General features: G+C 45.8%; 1 protein-coding gene across 2 annotated transcripts in view; it reads left to right on the forward strand.

Annotated features, from left to right (window-relative positions):
• cherp (calcium homeostasis endoplasmic reticulum protein) overlaps positions 1–21,801 on the forward strand; it is a 29,842-nt gene that overhangs the window by 581 nt on the left and 7,460 nt on the right. Inside the window, exons 2-10 of one of the 2 annotated variants that reach the window (XM_023953923.1) lie at positions 264–437; positions 2,222–2,260; positions 4,318–4,487; positions 4,679–4,816; positions 4,891–5,042; positions 5,411–5,522; positions 18,799–18,888; positions 19,969–20,161; positions 20,939–21,096. In XM_023953923.1, the coding sequence (XP_023809691.1) occupies positions 264–437; positions 2,222–2,260; positions 4,318–4,487; positions 4,679–4,816; positions 4,891–5,042; positions 5,411–5,522; positions 18,799–18,888; positions 19,969–20,161; positions 20,939–21,096 (1,226 nt within the window). The remainder of the gene's footprint in view (positions 1–263; positions 438–2,221; positions 2,261–4,317; positions 4,488–4,678; positions 4,817–4,890; positions 5,043–5,410; positions 5,523–18,798; positions 18,889–19,968; positions 20,162–20,938; positions 21,097–21,801) is intronic. The other variant, XM_023953924.1, reaches the window with a different exon arrangement.

Consider the following 21,801-nt stretch of genomic DNA (forward strand, 5'->3'; position numbering starts at 1 on the left):
TCGGAACCAGCTGAAAAGCCCAGTGATTTCATCTGAAAACGCACGAACGAACCCTCGGTCGGATTCTAACTGACATTTTACACGTTCATTTACTTTTGGTTCAGATTTGATGGAAAGTTTGGACCCACTAAGTTGGAACAGGTCTGAGAGATGATGAGCGGATGAGAGGAATTGGGAATAATCATCAATGTTATATAATCGGTATGCTGAATGGGAGGAGGCCGTGTCTTCTCCTTGCTCATCCTCCTCTGTCCTCTTTGCAGATCAAGAGTTGAGGAACGTCATCGACAAGCTGGCCCAGTTTGTGGCCCGAAATGGACCCGAGTTTGAAAAGATGACCATGGACAAGCAGAAGGACAACCCCAAGTTCTCCTTCCTGTTTGGCGGCGAGTTCTTCAGCTACTACAAGTGCAAGCTGGCCCTAGAGCAGCAGCAGCGTGCGTACCGTCTGCCGCATCACTTTCAGTTTATGGCTAAAGTCTGAATCCAGTGATGACGGGAGCTGCAGTCTGTGTCTGCGGGAGGTGGGGGTTTAGATCGCCCACCCCCGGTGTATCCGTGAGAGATAAATTGAGTTTTTAAAAAGGTTTGGTCAAAATAATGAATATTTGCAATTATCTTTAAAATGGTGATCAGAGCAGCTCAATAACTCATGACTGCAGGAGAAACGACAACAGCTTGAACTATTAGAATGTGATTGATGATGGGAGCGTGTTACTTTGTTTGTTTGGTCTTCTTAGATGGACAATATATGGCATCAAACAGCTAAAATGTCTCCAGATAAACCATCCAATCATATTTGAAAGGTTTTGCCACCGGAAAGAGGGATTCATGATGTTCTTCAGAAATCAATAGTTTCTGTGCTGTTAAAACATGGACATGGTCATATATATGTGGGGTTGAACGCTCTGCCCAAGGACTCTGGAAAACACGTTGGTGGGCAGGATTGGAAGTGAGCCGGTGATCCTGCCGTCAGAGGTTGACCGCTCTACCTCTGAGTCATGGCCAGATGTTTGGTTGCAGCACGGCTTCATGAATCAGAAACTTACGCAGGAAATGTTCTGAAGTTTTGGAAGAGCTTGCTCCACCACTGCTTCTTATTTGGTTTAAAGTCCCACTCCCATCATCTTCTGATCTCTTTCCATAGCATTCCCAGGGGTCTTTTCATTATGATGATGCCCTTGTGTTGTTTTCTAGAACATAGTTTCTGCAGAGCGGCAGGAGTTCATTAGAAATTCACGTCAGAGTTGTGGCCCTCCCCTTCCCATCATCCAACTGTTTACATCCTCTCCTGCTAGCTTACAGCCCCGCTCTTCCCCAACGGGGCAACAAAAATGGTGAGCAGTAATAGAGCCATCCAGTCGTCCAGTTCTGATCCAGATTCCAGCTCAGACCAGGAAAACACAGACGTTCATGGATCTGTTGGTCTGACAGTGGATGATCAGAATGGAGCAGAGCAGGAAGCTGGTGGCCCCGCCGCTTTCAGTTCTCATAAATCACAACTAGGAGCTTTTACAAATGTCATTTTTAATCTGCTCTTGATGCATCCCAATTTGAATAAAGAAAAACTCAGAAAAGCACATTTAACCTTCGGTTATTTTATATACGTCCCCCATCGTGAGAAAAAGGCTACAGGAACGTGGTAAAAACACCATTTTCATTGGAGCGGCTCTTTAAAGATGGAAAAGACAGATTAGCATGTTGTCGTGTTTTCATCATGGAGGGAAGGTTGTATGAAAAAGGACTGACAGGATCATCGCTGTTGGGAAAAGGGTGGAGCTAGATGTAAACTCTTGGTAGTGTACAATATCAGAGACAGTGGATTCAGTGAATTCTCCATTAAGTTGCCGGTGTGCATTCAGTCAAAAACAGAAAAGTGGAGGTGTGCAGTCTTTGAGGTTCACAGAGATTTCCGGCAATGAGATGACAGCTGTCAGATGTTGGGACAGGAGTTGTGGAAGCTTTCACCCTCAGTGCAACTTTCCCCTAAAACGGTTTAAAAAAAGATGGCACCCTCTCACACTGAGTCTGCCCAAGTTCAGACGGTGCTTCTTCAATAGTTATGGCTGTTGTGGAACATTAAGAACACTTGGTGACAAGAAATGGAGAGGACAGAAGAAAGCTGCTGGGTGGATCTGTATCGCGGCACAAAGAAACTGCACTTACTTCTGTGAGCCATGTGATCCACTGAAATGCATTAAAGTCTGTTTTCTCCACTCAGATCCCTCCATTCAAGAAGGGGAGGATTGTAAATCAAAAGGTATTTATCTGGAGCAGGTGTGGCTAGAATCTCATGGATGCTTGGAGGCATTTGGGTCTGCTGTCAGCTGCATCTTCATCTTCATGTGGTCTTCTGCTTGAGCATTCCTCCCATTTCTGCAGAAAGTTTGCCTTTTTTGCTCCATCATGGCTCCATCACTCAGCAGGAGAGCCAGACCTGCTGATGGAGGCTCCACCCACCCTGTTGCTGATGAGGCTGTGATTTGTCTGTGTTTGGGTCAGAGCCATGCACATGCATGTTCACGTGGACTGAAGGCTGACGAGGCTTTTTTCATGTGGGTCACATGCATCCTTAAGACTTAGAGTCTTCATCGTCATCGTACGTTAGCTCAGTGAAAATGGGGCAGTGGTTCTCCCCTTGGTGCAAAACTAGAAAAAAATAACCATCTAAATGCCCCTGTCAAAACACAATTCCTATTCCATTAAAAGATGAAATAGTATTGCATGAAAGATTGCACGCAGGATAAATGATTACACATTTTAGATATGGGTAAGTCCTCCAGAGAGTAGCTGCCTCTTTCTGTGGTCCTCAGCTTGTTGACTGTATCAGAGAACTGGACGGAGTGAGTGTGACATCATCCATTGAAAATGCTTTACTTCCGGCTCCAACCAAATGAAGTCAATTCAGATGCCATTTTTTACAATACGGATGTCGCCATGTGTGAATTATAAAATGTCAGTGAGCAGCGATTGGTCCAGATCGGGTCGTGTTGTTCTGTGATGCACTAGGATGAGTAAAATAAATCTACCTACCATGTTTTAATCCAAATGGTTTTGTCCAAGGTTGACTTATCGACCTGATTCTGCCTCAGAAAGATCGATCTGTCTTGATCATAAGAATAGAAATGGATTCATCAATTAATTATTACAGCCCTATTACACTCAGCAATCAGGAGTTGGCTTGTTGGAAGGCCACACCCCTAACCACTTGAAAGTGGGCCTCGAAGAGTCTGTCCATCAAACGCTTTGGACTTTTGACGTGACACAACCTACTTTATTGTGGGTCAGTTTATAACTTGAAAAACTTGAAGGACAGAAAAAAAATCATGAAAATAAAGAGGATTATCAGGAACATCTGAAAAAGGTATCAGAGCAAATTATTCTGACAAATAGAATAACTGAGTACCAGTTGTTTATTTCTCTAGAAGTCTATGGCTGTGTCTGAATTCCCACCCTAACCGCTAACTACCAAACAACTATGTAGTCTCCTGGATTTTATAAGCAGTTTGGACACCACGCTCATTACTATTTTACAGGAATTATGTCTTCACAAAATGATAGTCGAATCAATATATGACGACTTTGAATCCACTGTGATAATGATAATATTGATAGTTTATAAAAAAAATACATTTGAACGCTTTTTTTTTAACCAAAATTGTTCAAACGCAATGCATTGTGGTCTGTATTCACTAGATTTAGTGAGCATCAATGCACACTGGTTTTTTGCAGAGACTTCTGGGAAATTTCTTGGGAACTCTATTTTAGAATTGTAGATTGGGACAGCTCTAGAAAATGGTGAACGCGCTACTACAGCCTATGAGATTTGGGCTTCCTTCAAACTGTGGGGTTCTTACTGTGGTGGTGGGGGGGTCACTCCTTCCAGTTCTCACATACAGTCAATGGTTAGAACCCATCCACCTTCATCTCCATCAGTGGGCTGGAGGTTCTGAAGTTCTGTTCCCTCCAGCTGCTGCAGTTGAAGTTCCAACCCGGTCTGTGACCAGCGGCTCTGGACATTAGCGTCTCGCCTCATCTTGACAGATCACTGACTGCTTCTGCTCACGTTTCCGACATGATGACTGTATCAGACTTGGACCGGGCTAAACCGCGCTGCGCTCAGAACTGTGCATGTCTTCAGGTGCAGTGGCAGATTGCCATCCACCTGCCGTGTCCGTCATCATTTGGGCGGGGCAGCTTCAGCGCTGTACCTGTGATCAAAGACCCCACCTCCCCCCTCCCCCACCCAGTTAGGTGTGCAGTCACCTGCAGAGAGCGTTAGCACCTCAACCGCTGTCTTCCATTTGCTGTCTTTAGATGCCTTCAACCCAGGAGCCAAGGATGTGGTTGACCTCCCCCCTCCCGCGCTGCAAATGGTGGTTCCACCTCAGATTCCTCCCCCAGCTGCACAACCCATTGAGGAGCTCATCCAACAGAGCCAGTGGAACCTGCAGCAGCAGGAGCAGCACCTGCACACACTCAGACAGGTATGACTTCACAGAGATGGTCAGACGTTTTTTAGTCCATGCTCTTGGAGCTGGTGGAGTGGGATTACTACAACCCTGCTGTGAGGCTGATTAGACCAGCTGACTAAGATCAGCTCTTCAGGATTTATTCCCATGTATGTGTAGAAGGTGGAGGATGTGCAGCTGATGTTTCTGCTTTTGTTATCTCGTAGGAGCAGATGTCTGCTGCCATCGCTCTGGCCATGGAGCAGCAGAACCAGAAGCTGCTGGTGGAAACTCAGCTAGACATTACAGAGTTGGACAACTTACTGCAACCCATCATCGACACCTGCACCAAGGACGCCATCTCTGTAAGGCAGAGCGCCGGAGGTGTAGCTGCAGCCTGCAGGAACTCTGTCTCACTGTTGCCTTTGTTTTGTTTCAGGCTGGTAAGAACTGGATGTTCAACAACGCCAAGACTCCGCAGCACTGTGAGCTGATGGCATCACACCTCTGCAACCGCATCACTGCTGACAGTGCGCACTTTGAGCTCCGCCTACACCTGATCTACCTGACCAATGATGTGCTTCATCACTGGTAAGCAAACCCATTGCTCCTTGAAGGTTGTCATTCAGTTTGATGGGGAGTGCTCTGAATCTGCAACTTCCATGCTGGTCAGCATCTCCTAACCCACTAAAAAATGGTAAACGGTGTCTTCTTGTATAGCTCTGTCCTTGCTTTACTGGAAGGCCCAAAGTGCTTTACAGTTACAGTCCCATTCACACACACAATCACACGCTGAACACTGGCACCAACCTTCCACATGAGGCAAGGTGGTTGGTTCTGTGTCTTGGCGATTCGCGTGGGCAAGTCGGGAATGGCCCTATATGTCCATACAGGTGCAGTGGTCCCACTGCGTGGTCCTGTTGCTGTTGGAAAATGAATGGTGTAAATGTCGTCTACAGCCAGCGGAAGCAGCAGAAGGATCTGTTGGCGGCATTGCAGAAGGTTGTGGTTCCCATCTACTGCACCAGCTTCCTGGCTGTGGAGGAGGAGAAGCAGCAAAAGATCACCAGAGTAAGCAGCTCAGAGGACCGTTCATTACACCTCTTTCTATAAAGTGCCATATTTTCCGACTACAGCGGTCACTAGATTGTAAGGCACACCATCAAGGAATGATCTTTTTTTTTTTTACTTGTGTCGTTTATAAGGTGCATTAAGAAAGACAAGAGTCAGGGTTAAGTTCGTCAATTAGTCAGACCCAATTAACTGTGTTTACAATAACTCTAGAAGTTGTTTGAATCACGTTAGCAACCGTTAGATGCGTTAGCCACATTAGCATATTGACAATACCTGTAAAGAAGAACAGCCCAGGCCAACTCCCAAACTAGTTAGTGACCAGACAACAAATACAGTCTGACACCGCTACATGTCATTAGCCTATTTACAGGAGCACCCAACCGTGTTTGCATTCCGTACATAGAAACTCACTGACATTTTGACAGAGCGCCGTGTACCGCTCAGAATCACTGCAACATCAGTAAACATAACCGGAATTAGGGCTGCACGATATGAGGAAAACTTGCGATATGCGATATTGGTAATTAATATTGCGATAACGATATAAATTGCGGTATATAAACAAATAGTAAAAAAAAAAAACATCATTTCCATTTCACTGCAACAGTTTAAAAATTATACTCCAAATGACCCTTGTCGACGTAGGAGGCAAACATCAAACATAAAAGGGCTCATCTGATTGATCAAAAACGTAAACGGGTCCTTCTGATTGGTTAAATGCATAAAGGGATTTATTTCATTTGTTCAATATTTCAAGCTGCCATGAGTTTGTTTTAGCACATTTAAGGTAATCATTTATTGCGATTTTTGCCGTCTTTTGCGGTATGCATATTGCACAGCTTGATTTCGCGATAACGATAAATTTGCGGTATATTGTGCAGGCCTAACCGGAATGAATCCATATGTTCTGTGAGTTCTGTGTTATAAGGCGCACTGTCATTTTCTGGGAACCAAACTCAGCCGTGTAGTGCAGAAAATGCGATAGTTTCTTACATTCACATGTGTCAGTGATGCATAAAACTCAGATGAAATGCCAAAGAACCAATCCTCTTTAAGGTCTTTGGACCAGCTGTCCACAGCATTAATCAATGCTGAAAGGCACTGAATGTTGTCTGTTAAGGAAATCAGAAATATAAATGATGTTCTACCAACACGCGGGACAATCCTCTGCTCCTCCAAACTTCCAACCATTAACGAGGCTTTCTTGGCCAGATCCTTTTGGAAAGAGATTTGAAGTCTCTTTGAGGTTTAAACAAGCGGGTGTAGGATTGTTGTTTGAATTGTATTGATAGAGGTTCTGGGATCCGGGCAGAGTCCTGGAAGAGTTGCAGTCATGCAGTGGTAATCTGAGACTTTAGGCCCCTCTTTCTGTTGGTGGAGGCTTCTCTCTGACTCATCTCTGTGAGTCTTATTTCTGTGACTCTCATCTCTGTGACTCTCATCTCTGTGACTCTTATCTCTCTGACTCATCTCTGTGACTCATCTCTTTGACTCATCTCTCTGGCTCTCATCTCTCTGACTCATCTCTCTGGCTCTCATCTCTCTGGCTCTCATCTCTGTGACTCTCATCTCTCTGGCTCTCATCTCTTTGGCTCTCATCTCTTTGGCTCTCATCTCTTTGGCTCTCATCTCTGTGACTCTCATCTCTTTGACTCATCTCTGTGACTCTCATCTCTTTGACTCATCTCTGTGACTCTCATCTCTGTGACTCTCATCTCTCTGACTCTCATCTCTCTGACTCTCATCTCTCTGACTCATCTGTCTGACTCATCTTTGTGACTCTCATCTCTCTGACTCATCGCTCTGGCTCTCATCTCTGTGACTCTCATCTCTGTGACTCTCATCTCTCTGACTCTCATCTCTCTGACTCATCTCTGTGACTCTCATCTCTCTGACTCATCTCTCTGGCTCTCATCACTTTGACTCTCATCTCTGTGACTCTCATCTCTGTGACTCTCATCTCTGTGACTCTCATCTCTGTGACTCTCATCTCTATGACTCTCATCTCTGTGACTCTCATCACTGTGATTCTCATCACTGTGACTCTCATCTCTCTGACTCATCTCTGTGACTCTCGTGACTCTCATCTCTCTGACTCATCTCTGTGACTCTCATCTCTCTGACTCTCATCTCTCTGACTCATCTCTGTGACTCTCATCTCTCTGACTCATCTCTCTGGCTCTCATCACTTTGACTCTCATCTCTGTGACTCTCATCTCTGTAACTCTTATCTCTCTGACTCATCTCTGTGACTCTTATCTCTCTGACTCATCTCTGTGACTCTCATCTCTGTGACTCATCTCTGTGACTCTCATCTCTGTGACTCTCATCTCTGTGACTCTTATCTCTGTGACTCTTATCTCTGTGACTCTCATCTCTGTGACTCTCATCTCTGTGACTCTCATCTCTCTGACTCTCATCTCTCTGACTCTCATCTCTCTGACTCATCTCTGTGACTCTCATCTCTGTGACTGTCATCTCTGTGACTCTCATCTCTCTGACTCATCGCTCTGGCTCTCATCTCTGTGACTCTCATCTCTGTGACTCTCATCTCTCTGACTCTCATCTCTCTGACTCATCTCTGTGACTCTCATCTCTGTGACTCATCTCTCTGACTCTCATCACTTTGACTCTCATCTCTGTGACTCTCATCTCTCTGACTCTCATCTCTCTGACTCATCTCTGTGACTCTCATCTCTGTGACTGTCATCTCTGTGACTCTCATCTCTCTGACTCATCGCTCTGGCTCTCATCTCTGTGACTCTCATCTCTGTGACTCTCATCTCTGTGACTCTCATCTCTGTGACTCTCATCTCTGTGACTCTCATCTCTCTGACTCATCGCTCTGGCTCTCATCTCTGTGACTCTCATCTCTGTGACTCTCATCTCTCTGACTCATCTCTGTGACTCTCATCTCTCTGACTCATCTCTCTGGCTCTCATCACTTTGACTCTCATCTCTGTGACTCTCATCTCTGTGACTCTCATCTCTGTGACTCTCATCTCTGTGACTCTCATCTCTGTGACTCTCATCTCTCTGACTCTCATCTCTCTGACTCATCTCTCTGGCTCTCATCACTTTGACTCTTATCTCTCTGACTCATCTCTGTGACTCTCATCTCTGTGACTCTCATCTCTGTGACTCTCATCTCTGTGACTCTCATCTCTATGACTCTCATCTCTGTGATCCTGTGATTCTCATCACTGTGACTCTCATCTCTCTGACTCATCTCTGTGACTCTCGTGACTCTCATCTCTCTGACTCATCTCTGTGACTCTCATCTCTCTGACTCTCATCTCTCTGACTCATCTCTGTGACTCTCATCTCTCTGACTCATCTCTCTGGCTCTCATCACTTTGACTCTCATCTCTGTGACTCTCATCTCTGTGACTCTTATCTCTCTGACTCATCTCTGTGACTCTTATCTCTCTGACTCATCTCTGTGACTCTCATCTCTCTGACTCATCTCTGTGACTCATCTCTGTGACTCTCATCTCTGTGACTCTTATCTCTGTGACTCTCATCTCTGTGACTCTCATCTCTCTGACTCTCATCTCTCTGACTCTCATCTCTCTGACTCATCTCTGTGACTCTCATCTCTGTGACTGTCATCTCTGTGACTCTCATCTCTCTGACTCATCGCTCTGGCTCTCATCTCTGTGACTCTCATCTCTGTGACTCTCATCTCTCTGACTCTCATCTCTCTGACTCATCTCTGTGACTCTCATCTCTGTGACTCATCTCTCTGACTCTCATCACTTTGACTCTCATCTCTGTGACTCTCATCTCTCTGACTCTCATCTCTCTGACTCATCTCTGTGACTCTCATCTCTGTGACTGTCATCTCTGTGACTCTCATCTCTCTGACTCATCGCTCTGGCTCTCATCTCTGTGACTCTCATCTCTGTGACTCTCATCTCTGTGACTCTCATCTCTGTGACTGTCATCTCTGTGACTCTCATCTCTCTGACTCATCGCTCTGGCTCTCATCTCTGTGACTCTCATCTCTGTGACTCTCATCTCTCTGACTCTCATCTCTCTGACTCATCTCTGTGACTCTCATCTCTCTGACTCATCTCTCTGGCTCTCATCACTTTGACTCTCATCTCTGTGACTCTCATCTCTTTGACTCTCATCTCTGTGACTCTCATCTCTCTGACTCTCATCTCTCTGACTCTCATCTCTGTGACTCATCTCTGTGACTCTCATCTCTGTGACTCTCATCTCTGTGACTCTCATCTCTCTGACTCATCTCTGTGACTCTTATCTCTGTGACTGTCATCTCTGTGACTCTCATCTCTGTGACTGTCATCTCTGTGACTCTCATCTCTCTGACTCATCTCTCTGGCTCTCATCACTTTGACTCTCATCTCTCTGACTCATCTCTGTGACTCATCTCTGTGACTCATCTCTGTGACTCTCATCTCTGTGACTCTTATCTCTGTGACTCTCATCTCTGTGACTCTCATCTCTGTGACTCTCATCTCTGTGACTCTCATCTCTGTGACTCTCATCTCTGTGACTCTCATCTCTGTGACTCTCATCTCTGTGACTCTCATCTCTGTGACTCTCATCTCTGTGACTCTCATCTCTCTGACTCTCATCTCTCTGACTCATCTCTCTGGCTCTCATCACTTTGACTCTTATCTCTCTGACTCATCTCTGTGACTCTCATCTCTCTGACTCTCATCTCTCTGACTCATCTCTGTGACTCTCATCTCTCTGACTCATCTCTCTGGCTCTCATCACTTTGACTCTCATCACTTTGACTCTCATCTCTGTGACTCTCATCTCTGTGACTCTTATCTCTCTGACTCATCTCTGTGACTCTTATCTCTCTGACTCATCTCTGTGACTCTCATCTCTCTGACTCATCTCTGTGACTCATCTCTGTGACTCTCATCTCTGTGACTCTTATCTCTGTGACTCTCATCTCTGTGACTCTCATCTCTGTGACTCTCATCTCTCTGACTCATCTCTCTGACTCTCATCTCTCTGACTCATCTCTGTGACTCTCATCTCTGTGACTGTCATCTCTGTGACTCTCATCTCTCTGACTCATCGCTCTGGCTCTCATCTCTGTGACTCTCATCTCTGTGACTCTCATCTCTCTGACTCTCATCTCTCTGACTCATCTCTGTGACTCTCATCTCTGTGACTCATCTCTCTGACTCTCATCACTTTGACTCTCATCTCTGTGACTCTCATCTCTCTGACTCTCATCTCTCTGACTCATCTCTGTGACTCTCATCTCTGTGACTGTCATCTCTGTGACTCTCATCTCTCTGACTCATCGCTCTGGCTCTCATCTCTGTGACTCTCATCTCTGTGACTCTCATCTCTGTGACTCTCATCTCTGTGACTGTCATCTCTGTGACTCTCATCTCTCTGACTCATCGCTCTGGCTCTCATCTCTGTGACTCTCATCTCTGTGACTCTCATCTCTCTGACTCTCATCTCTCTGACTCATCTCTGTGACTCTCATCTCTCTGACTCATCTCTCTGGCTCTCATCACTTTGACTCTCATCTCTGTGACTCTCATCTCTTTGACTCTCATCTCTGTGACTCTCATCTCTCTGACTCTCATCTCTCTGACTCTCATCTCTGTGACTCATCTCTGTGACTCTCATCTCTGTGACTCTCATCTCTGTGACTCTCATCTCTCTGACTCATCTCTGTGACTCTTATCTCTGTGACTGTCATCTCTGTGACTCTCATCTCTGTGACTGTCATCTCTGTGACTCTCATCTCTCTGACTCATCTCTCTGGCTCTCATCTCTGTGACTCTCATCTCTGTGACTCTCATCTCTGTGACTCATCTCTGTGACTCATCTCTGTGACTCATCTCTGTGACTCTCATCTCTGTGACTCTTATCTCTGTGACTCTCATCTCTGTGACTCTCATCTCTGTGACTCTCATCTCTGTGACTCTCATCTCTGTGACTCTCATCTCTGTGACTCTCATCTCTGTGACTCTCATCTCTGTGACTCTCATCTCTGTGACTCTCATCTCTCTGACTCTCATCTCTCTGACTCATCTCTCTGGCTCTCATCACTTTGACTCTTATCTCTCTGACTCATCTCTGTGACTCTCATCTCTCTGACTCGTCTCTGTGACTCTCATCTCTGTGACTCTTATCTCTGTGACTCTCATCTCTGTGACTCTCATCTCTGTGACTCTCATCTCTGTGACTCTCATCTCTCTGGCTCTCATCACTTTGACTCTTATCTCTCTGACTCATCTCTGTGACTCTCATCTCTCTGACTCGTCTCTGTGACTCTCATCTCTGTGACTCTTATCTCTGTGACTCTCATCTCTGTGACTCTCATCTCTGTGACTCTCATCTCTGTGACTCTCATCTCTCTGACTCATCTCTGTGACTCTCATCTCTGTGACTCTCATCTCTCTGACTCATCTCTCTGACTCATCTCTCTGGCTCTCATCACTTTGACTCTCATCTCTCTGACTCTCATCTCTGTGACTGTCATCTCTGTGACTCTCATCTCTCTGACTCATCTCTCTGGCTCTCATCACTTTGACTCTCATCTCTCTGACTCTCATCTCTGTGACTCTCATCTCTGTGACTCTCATCTCTGTGACTCTCATCTCTATGACTCTCATCTCTGTGACTCTCATCTCTGTGACTCATCTCTGTGACTCTCATCTCTGTGACTCTCATCTCTGTGACTCTCATCTCTGTGACTCTCATCTCTGTGACTCTCATCACTGTGACTCTCATCTCTCTGACTCATCTCTGTGACTCTCGTGACTCTCATCTCTCTGACTCATCTCTGTGACTCTCATCTCTCTGACTCTCATCTCTCTGACTCATCTCTGTGACTCTCATCTCTCTGACTCATCTCTCTGGCTCTCATCACTTTGACTCTCATCTCTGTGACTCTCATCTCTGTGACTCTCATCTCTCTGACTCATCTCTCTGACTCTCATCACTTTGACTCTCATCTCTGTGACTCTCATCTCTCTGACTCTCATCTCTCTGACTCATCTCTGTGACTCTCATCTCTGTGACTGTCATCTCTGTGACTCTCATCTCTCTGACTCATCGCTCTGGCTCTCATCTCTGTGACTCTCATCTCTGTGACTCTCATCTCTCTGACTCTCATCTCTCTGACTCATCTCTGTGACTCTCATCTCTCTGACTCATCTCTCTGGCTCTCATCACTTTGACTCTCATCTCTGTGACTCTCATCTCTTTGACTCTCATCTCTGTGACTCTCATCTCTCTGACTCTCATCTCTCTGACTCTCATCTCTGTGACTCATCTCTGTGACTCTCATCTCTGTGACTCTCATCTCTGTGACTCTCATCTCTCTGACTCATCTCTGGGACTCTTATCTCTGTGACTGTCATCTCTGTGACTCTCATCTCTGTGACTGTCATCTCTGTGACTCTCATCTCTCTGACTCATCTCTCTGGCTCTCATCACTTTGACTCTCATCTCTCTGACTCATCTCTGTGACTCATCTCTGTGACTCATCTCTGTGACTCATCTCTGTGACTCTCATCTCTGTGACTCTTATCTCTGTGACTCTCATCTCTGTGACTCTCATCTCTGTGACTCTCATCTCTGTGACTCTCATCTCTGTGACTCTCATCTCTGTGACTCTCATCTCTCTGACTCTCATCTCTCTGGCTCTCATCACTTTGACTCTTATCTCTCTGACTCATCTCTGTGACTCTCATCTCTCTGACTCGTCTCTGTGACTCTCATCTCTGTGACTCTTATCTCTGTGACTCTCATCTCTGTGACTCTCATCACTTTGACTCTCATCTCTGTGACTCTCATCTCTGTGACTCTCATCTCTCTGACTCATCTCTGTGACTGTCATCTCTGTGACTCTCATCTCTCTGACTCATCTCTCTGGCTCTCATCACTTTGACTCTCATCTCTCTGACTCTCATCTCTGTGACTCTCATCTCTGTGACTCTCATCTCTGTGACTCTCATCTCTATGACTCTCATCTCTGTGACTCTCATCACTGTGATTCTCATCACTGTGACTCTCATCTCTCTGACTCATCTCTGTGACTCTCATCTCTGTGACTCATCTCTGTGACTCATCTCTGTGACTCTCATCTCTGTGACTCTCATCTCTGTGACTCTCATCTCTGTGACTCTCATCTCTATGACTCTCATCTCTGTGACTCTCATCACTGTGATTCTCATCACTGTGACTCTCATCTCTCTGACTCATCTCTGTGACTCTCGTGACTCTCATCTCTCTGACTCTCATCTCTGTGACTCTCATCTCTCTGACTCATCTCTGTGACTCTCATCTCTGTGACTCTCATCACTTTGACTCTCATCTCTCTGACTCTCATCACTTTGACTCTCATGTCTCTGACTCTCATCTCTGTGACTCTCATCTCTGTGACTCTCATCTCTATGACTCTCATCTTTGTGACTCTCATCTCTGTGACTCATCTCTGTGACTCTCATCTCTGTGACTCTCATCTCTGTGACTCTCATCTCTGTGACTCTCATCTCTGTGACTCTCATCACTGTGACTCTCATCTCTCTGACTCATCTCTGTGACTCTCGTGACTCTCATCTCTCTGACTCATCTCTGTGACTCTCATCTCTCTGACTCTCATCTCTCTGACTCATCTCTGTGACTCTCATCTCTCTGACTCATCTCTCTGGCTCTCATCACTTTGACTCTCATCTCTGTGACTCTCATCTCTGTGACTCTCATCTCTCTGACTCATCTCTCTGACTCTCATCACTTTGACTCTCATCTCTGTGACTCTCATCTCTCTGACTCTCATCTCTCTGACTCATCTCTGTGACTCTCATCTCTGTGACTGTCATCTCTGTGACTCTCATCTCTCTGACTCATCGCTCTGGCTCTCATCTCTGTGACTCTCATCTCTGTGACTCTCATCTCTGTGACTCTCATCTCTCTGACTCTCATCTCTCTGACTCATCTCTGTGACTCTCATCTCTCTGACTCATCTCTCTGGCTCTCATCACTTTGACTCTCATCTCTGTGACTCTCATCTCTCTGACTCTCATCTCTCTGACTCTTATCTCTCTGACTCATCTCTGTGACTCTCATCTCTGTGACTCATCTCTGTGACTCTCATCTCTGTGACTCTCATCTCTTTGACTCTCATCTCTCTGACTCATCTCTGTGACTCTTATCTCTGTGACTGTCATCTCTGTGACTCTCATCTCTCTGACTCATCTCTCTGGCTCTCATCACTTTGACTCTCATCTCTCTGACTCATCTCTGTGACTCATCTCTGTGACTCATCTCTGTGACTCATCTCTGTGACTCTCATCTCTGTGACTCTTATCTCTGTGACTCTCATCTCTGTGACTCTCATCTCTGTGACTCTCATCTCTGTGACTCTCATCTCTGTGACTCTCATCTCTCTGACTCTCATCTCTCTGACTCTCATCTCTCTGACTCATCTCTCTGGCTCTCATCACTTTGACTCTTATCTCTCTGACTCATCTCTGTGACTCTCATCTCTCTGACTCGTCTCTGTGACTCTCATCTCTGTGACTCTTATCTCTGTGACTCTCATCTCTGTGACTCTTATCTCTGTGACTCTCATCTCTGTGACTCTCATCTCTGTGACTCTCATCTCTGTGACTCTCATCTCTCTGACTCATCTCTGTGACTCTCATCTCTGTGACTCTCATCTCTGTGACTCTCATCTCTCTGACTCATCTCTCTGGCTCTCATCACTTTGACTCTCATCTCTCTGACTCTCATCTCTGTGACTCTCATCACTGTGATTCTCATCACTGTGACTCTCATCTCTCTGACTCATCTCTGTGACTCTCATCTCTGTGACTCATCTCTGTGACTCTCATCTCTGTGACTCATCTCTGTGACTCTCATCTCTGTGACTCATCTCTGTGACTCTCATCTCTGTGACTCATCTCTGTGACTCTCATCTCTGTGACTCTCATCTCTGTGACTGTCATCTCTGTGACTCTCATCTCTATGACTCTCATCTCTGTGACTCTCATCACTGTGATTCTCATCACTGTGACTCTCATCTCTCTAACTCATCTCTGTGACTCTCGTGACTCTCATCTCTCTGACTCTCATCTCTGTGACTCTCATCTCTCTGACTCATCTCTGTGACTCTCATCTCTGTGACTCTCATCACTTTGACTCTCATCTCTCTGACTTTCATCACTTTGACTCTCATGTCTCTGACTCTCATCTCTGTGACTCTCATCTCTGTGACTCTCATCTCTATGACTCTCATCTCTGTGACTCTCATCTCTGTGACTCATCTCTGTGACTCTCATCTCTGTGACTCTCATCTCTGTGACTCTCATCTCTGTGACTCTCATCTCTGTGATTCTCATCACTGTGACTCTCATCTCTCTGACTCATCTCTGTGACTCTCGTGACTCTCATCTCTCTGACTCATCTCTGTGACTCTCATCTCTCTGACTCTCATCTCTCTGACTCATCTCTGTGACTCTCATCTCTCTGACTCATCTCTCTGGCTCTCATCACTTTGACTCTCATCTCTGTGACTCTCATCTCTGTGACTCTCATCTCTCTGACTCATCTCTCTGACTCTCATCACTTTGACTCTCATCTCTCTGACTCTCATCACTTTGACTCTCATGTCTCTGACTCTCATCTCTGTGACTCTCATCTCTGTGACTCTCATCTCTATGACTCTCATCTCTGTGACTCATTACTGTGACTGTCATCACTGTGACTCTCATCTCTCTGACTCATCTCTATGACTCTCATCTCTGTGACTCATCACTGTGATTGTCATCACTGTGACTGTCATCTCTGTGACTCTCATCTCTCTGACTCATCTCTCTGGCTCTCATCACTTTGACTCTCATCTCTGTGACTCTCATCTCTCTGACTCTTATCTCTCTGACTCATCTCTGTGACTCTCATCTCTGTGACTCATCTCTGTGACTCTCATCTCTGTGACTCTCATCTCTTTGACTCTCATCTCTCTGACTCATCTCTGTGACTCTTATCTCTGTGACTGTCATCTCTGTGACTGTCATCTCTCTGACTCATCTCTCTGGCTCTCATCACTTTGACTCTCATCTCTCTGACTCATCTCTGTGACTCATCTCTGTGACTCATCTCTGTGACTCTCATCTCTGTGACTCTCATCTCTGTGACTCTCATCTCTGTGACTCTCATCTCTGTGACTCTCATCTCTGTGACTCTCATCTCTGTGACTCTCATCTCTGTGACTCTCATCTCTGTGACTCTCATCTCTCTGACTCTCATCTCTCTGACTCATCTCTCTGGCTCTCATCACTTTGACTCTCATCTCTCTGACTCATCTCTGTGACTCATCTCTGTGACTCTCATCTCTGTGACTCTCATCTCTGTGACTCTGTGACTCTCATCTCTGTGACTCTCATCTCTGTGACTCTCATCTCTGTGACTCTCATCTCTCTGACTCTCATCTCTCTGACTCTCATCTCTCTGACTCATCTCTCTGGCTCTCATCACTTTGACTCTCATCTCTGTGACTCTTATCTCTCTGACTCATCTCTGTGACTCTCATCTCTCTGACTCGTCTCTGTGACTCTCATCTCTGTGACTCTTATCTCTGTGACTCTCATCTCTGTGACTCTCATCTCTGTGACTCTCATCTCTCTGACTCATCTCTGTGACTCTCATCTCTGTGACTGTCATCTCTGTGACTCTCATCTCTCTGACTCATCTCTCTGGCTCTCATCACTTTGACTCTCATCTCTCTGACTCTCATCTCTGTGACTGTCATCTCTGTGACTCTCATCTCTCTGACTCATCTCTCTGGCTCTCATCACTTTGACTCTCATCTCTCTGACTCTCATCTCTGTGACTCTCATCTCTGTGACTCTCATCTCTGTGACTCTCATCTCTGTGACTCTCATCTCTATGACTCTCATCTCTGTGACTCTCATCACTGTGATTCTCATCACTGTGACTCTCATCTCTCTGACTCATCTCTGTGACTCTCATCTCTGTGACTCATCTCTGTGACTCTCATCTCTGTGACTCATCTCTGTGACTCTCATCTCTGTGACTCTCATCTCTGTGACTCTCATCTCTGTGACTCTCATCTCTGTGACTCTCATCTCTATGACTCTCATCTCTGTGACTCTCATCACTGTGATTCTCATCACTGTGACTCTCATCTCTCTGACTCATCTCTGTGACTCTCGTGACTCTCATCTCTCTGACTCATCTCTGTGACTGTCATCTCTGTGACTGTCATCTCTGTGACTGTCATCTCTGTGACTGTCATCTCTGTGACTCTCATCTCTGTGACTCTCATCTCTCTGACTCATCTCTGTGACTCTCATCTCTGTGACTCTCATCACTTTGACTCTCATCTCTCTGACTCTCATCACTTTGACTCTCATGTCTCTGACTCTCATGTCTCTGACTCTCATCTCTGTGACTCTCATCTCTGTGACTCTCATCTCTGTGACTCTCATCTCTGTGACTCTCATCTCTGTGACTCATCTCTGTGACTCTCATCTCTGTGACTCTCATCTCTGTGACTCTCATCTCTGTGACTCTCATCTCTGTGACTCTCATCTCTGTGACTCTCATCACTGTGATTCTCATCACTGTGACTCTCATCACTCTGACTCATCTCTGTGACTCTCGTGACTCTCATCTCTCTGACTCATCTCTGTGACTCTCATCTCTGTGACTCTCATCTCTGTGACTGTCATCTCTGTGACTGTCATCTCTGTGACTCTCATCTCTCTGACTCATCTCTGTGACTCTCATCTCTCTGACTCATCTCTGTGACTCTCATCACTTTGACTCTCATGTCTCTGACTCTCATCTCTGTGACTCTCATCTCTGTGACTCTCATCTCTATGACTCTCATCTCTGTGACTCATTACTGTGATTGTCATCACTGTGACTCTCATCTCTCTGACTCATCTCTATGACTCTCATCTCTGTGACTCATCACTGTGATTGTCATCACTGTGACTCTCATCTCTCTGACTCATCGCTCTGGCTCTCATCTCTGTGACTCTCATCTCTGTGACTCTCATCTCTGTGACCCTCATCTCTGTGACTCTCATCTCTGTGACTCTCATCTCTTTGACTCTCATCTCTGTGACTCTCATCTCTATGACTCTCATCTCTGTGACTCATCACTGTGATTGTCATCACTGTGACTCTCATCTCTCTGACTCATCTCTGTGACTCTCATCTCTGTGACTCTCATCTCTGTGACTCTCATCTCTCTGACTCATCTCTGTGACTCTCATCTCTGACTCTCCAGCTGTTGCAGTTGTGGGAGAAAAATGGCTACTTTGATGAGGAGACCATTCAGCAGCTCCAGAATCCAGCTTTGGGTCTTGGACAGTACCAGGTCAGTGGCGCTGCATTGATTGGTCCTAAAGGCAGTTTTTGTTTCTGTGACCTAATGATTCATAAAAATAGTTGTGACAGTAAGTAACTGTTAACGTTTATGATTTAGGAATGTCCATCATTCATTATCTGTGAGAAGAAGATAAAATAATCCAGAAAGTCACAGTGTTTGATTTTTAATTAAAGGATTTGCTGATATGTTGGATCAACACTATTTGATCAATAACAAAAGTTCCTCTCAATACTTAGTTGTCATTGACAGAGGTGGGATGTTTTCTGGAGGTCCTCATGAGGTTTTCACAAACTGCTATTTTGGTCCATTTTTTCCATGCAGATTTTCTAAACAGCTGTGATGTTTTAGGGCTGTTGCTGGCAAACAGACTTTCAACTCATTCCAAAGGTTCTCCATGGGCTTGAGATCTGGAGCCACTCCTTTGTTACCATGGTGATGTCTGGAATCATCGTCATGCTGAAAAATCACAAAGACATGTTTCCTTCCCAATGCTCTCTCTGATGGAAGTTTTTGTCCAAACTCTCACCGTACATGGTCCCATCCATCCCTCCACTTATACCGATCAGTTGTCCTGCTCCCTTTTGTACAAAAACAGCCCCAAAGCATGATGTTTCCACCCCCATGCTTGTGCTTCACAGCAGGTTTAGTGCTTTTTGGATGCAACTTAGCATTCTTTCTCCTCCAAACACAAAATGTTGTGTTTTTACCAAAAAGTTTCTTTTTGGTTTCTCCTGATCACATGACACTTACCCAATCCTCTTCTGGATCAGCTCAGCCTTTTTTGATCAATTACTTTATAAAAATCCTACAATGGGATTTCCCGGAACCCCCCCTCATCTGTGTAGGTGGGACATCTTACACATTTGACGGCTAACCGAATCCTTTTCTTCCCCCTCTGTAGATTCTGGTGAATTGAGTTTAGGTGAAGATGAAAAGGGTGGACCAGGTTAAATTGATCTAGCTTAATATTAACCAGTTCAAAGTGAAGTAAATCAGGTTAAGTTGGGGTATGTTCTGGTAACCGTGGTGACGTGGCTGTAGACTAACACTCTGCTTGTCTGCCCCCAGGCATCTCTGATCACTGAGTACGCTGCTGTGGTGCAGCCCATCCAGCTGGCCTTCCAGCAGCAGATCCAGACCCTAAAGTCCCAACATGAGGAGTTTGTTTCCAGCTTGAAGCAGCAGCCTCCACCTTCGGCTGTAGGTCAGCTGGCTGCTCCAGCTGAATCAGAGAAACCTCCACCCATGACCCCTCATGACGGTGAGACTCGCACAAGCCAGCCTTTGCAGCCTTCCATGACCTTCTGAGGATGTGCTGGATGGTTTCTGGGGCTGACCTCTCTTGATCATGTTAACCACTGCTTTCAGCACAACATGCTCCTTAAAAAGACCTGGAGATGTTCAGAGCCGGGGGGGGGGCTCTGACATCAGAATGACGTGGTGGTGAGAGGACGGTTGAAGCAGTTCTTCAGCGATTCTCTGGGATTATTAAGAGGGGAACATAAAAACCTCATCCATCCATCTTCTAAACCCGTTTTGTCCCTTTCGGGGTCACAGGGCTGCTGGAGCCTATCTTGGGGACATCATCCTGGACAGGTCGTCAGTCTGTCGCAGGGCCATGCAAATTCACAGTAACCTATGAACCTATGAAGCATGTTTTTGGACGGTGGGAGGAAGCCGGAGAAAACCCACGCATGCACGGGGAGAACATGCTAACTCCATACAGAAAGGCCCCCCATTGGTGTTCTGGTTCAGGTCCCCCAGCCGGGACTTGAACCAGGGGCCTTCTTGCATAGGTGCTAAGCACTGCGCCGCTGTGCAACCCTAATTGGAATATAATACGTTACAAACTGATAGAGAATGCCTTTGTTCATTCTATCACATCAGTAACTTACAAGGTGGTGTCAAAAATCAATACATCTGAGTACAAATGTCTGTCATGTCTGTCTTTAAAGTTGTCCAATAGAGTTTTTTTCCCATCAGATGTTTCAGGTTGGACTGATGTTTCTCTAATGGATCTTGTGATTGCTGTCTTCAGGAGATGGAAAGCCTCCCATGTCTGGGCCTCCTCCAGGAGACTTTGAACCTCCAAGACCTCAGGACTCAAGCAGCTCTGCGGGACCCTCAGACATCCCACCCAACAAGCCCGGCTGGTTTGATCCACAGCACATCGGGCCTTGGAACCCCAACCAGCCGGTACATGTTCTCCAGCAGTCCCATTGTGATCATCTAAAAACTTTTAAAAACTTTTAGCTTATTAGGAACTTCATGTTTTTATGAAGCTCATTAGAAAACGGTTGCATGTCAACCCTATGACCGTCGGAGCTGAAATGATTTAAGTGAAGATTTAGATCACATAACACTGAACCGGCTCTGCAGAAAGTGAACCTTTCATTGGAAAGTTAGGAACTGATTTAACCCCTTAAGCAGGGCTCCAGACTGCGACCAATTGCTCGCATTTTGCGACCAAAATTTGAGAGTGTGCGACTGAATTTTACATCCAGTCGCACATGTGCGACCAGTAAATTTGCCTCCCCCACCCTACGTATTTTTTTATACATTAAATGTGGAGGGGGCACGTCAATGATCAATGAAATAATCAATGAGACGCGAGCCCACACGCACGCAGGCAGACACACACACTCGCGCACATGCTCATGAAACGCGAGCACACACTCTCGCGTGATGCCCGTCTGTGAGGCGGCCACTGCGTGTGAGAAGAATAAGTCACTGTAAGTGGCTAAAATATGTGGAGGGGCGGGGCCTAGAGATATTTGCGCGCGCGTAAACATCTGTGGGAAGGAAACGGAGACAAATATAGTCACAACCTGATATGTGCGTCTGAGCTATGAGTAAGTGAACTATTGATTCATTCTTCCGGCCTGCGGCTAGTGCACAGCA

Source organism: Oryzias latipes, chromosome 4 (genome assembly GCF_002234675.1).
Source record: "Oryzias latipes chromosome 4, ASM223467v1".
NCBI classification, from domain to species: domain Eukaryota; kingdom Metazoa; phylum Chordata; class Actinopteri; order Beloniformes; family Adrianichthyidae; genus Oryzias; species Oryzias latipes.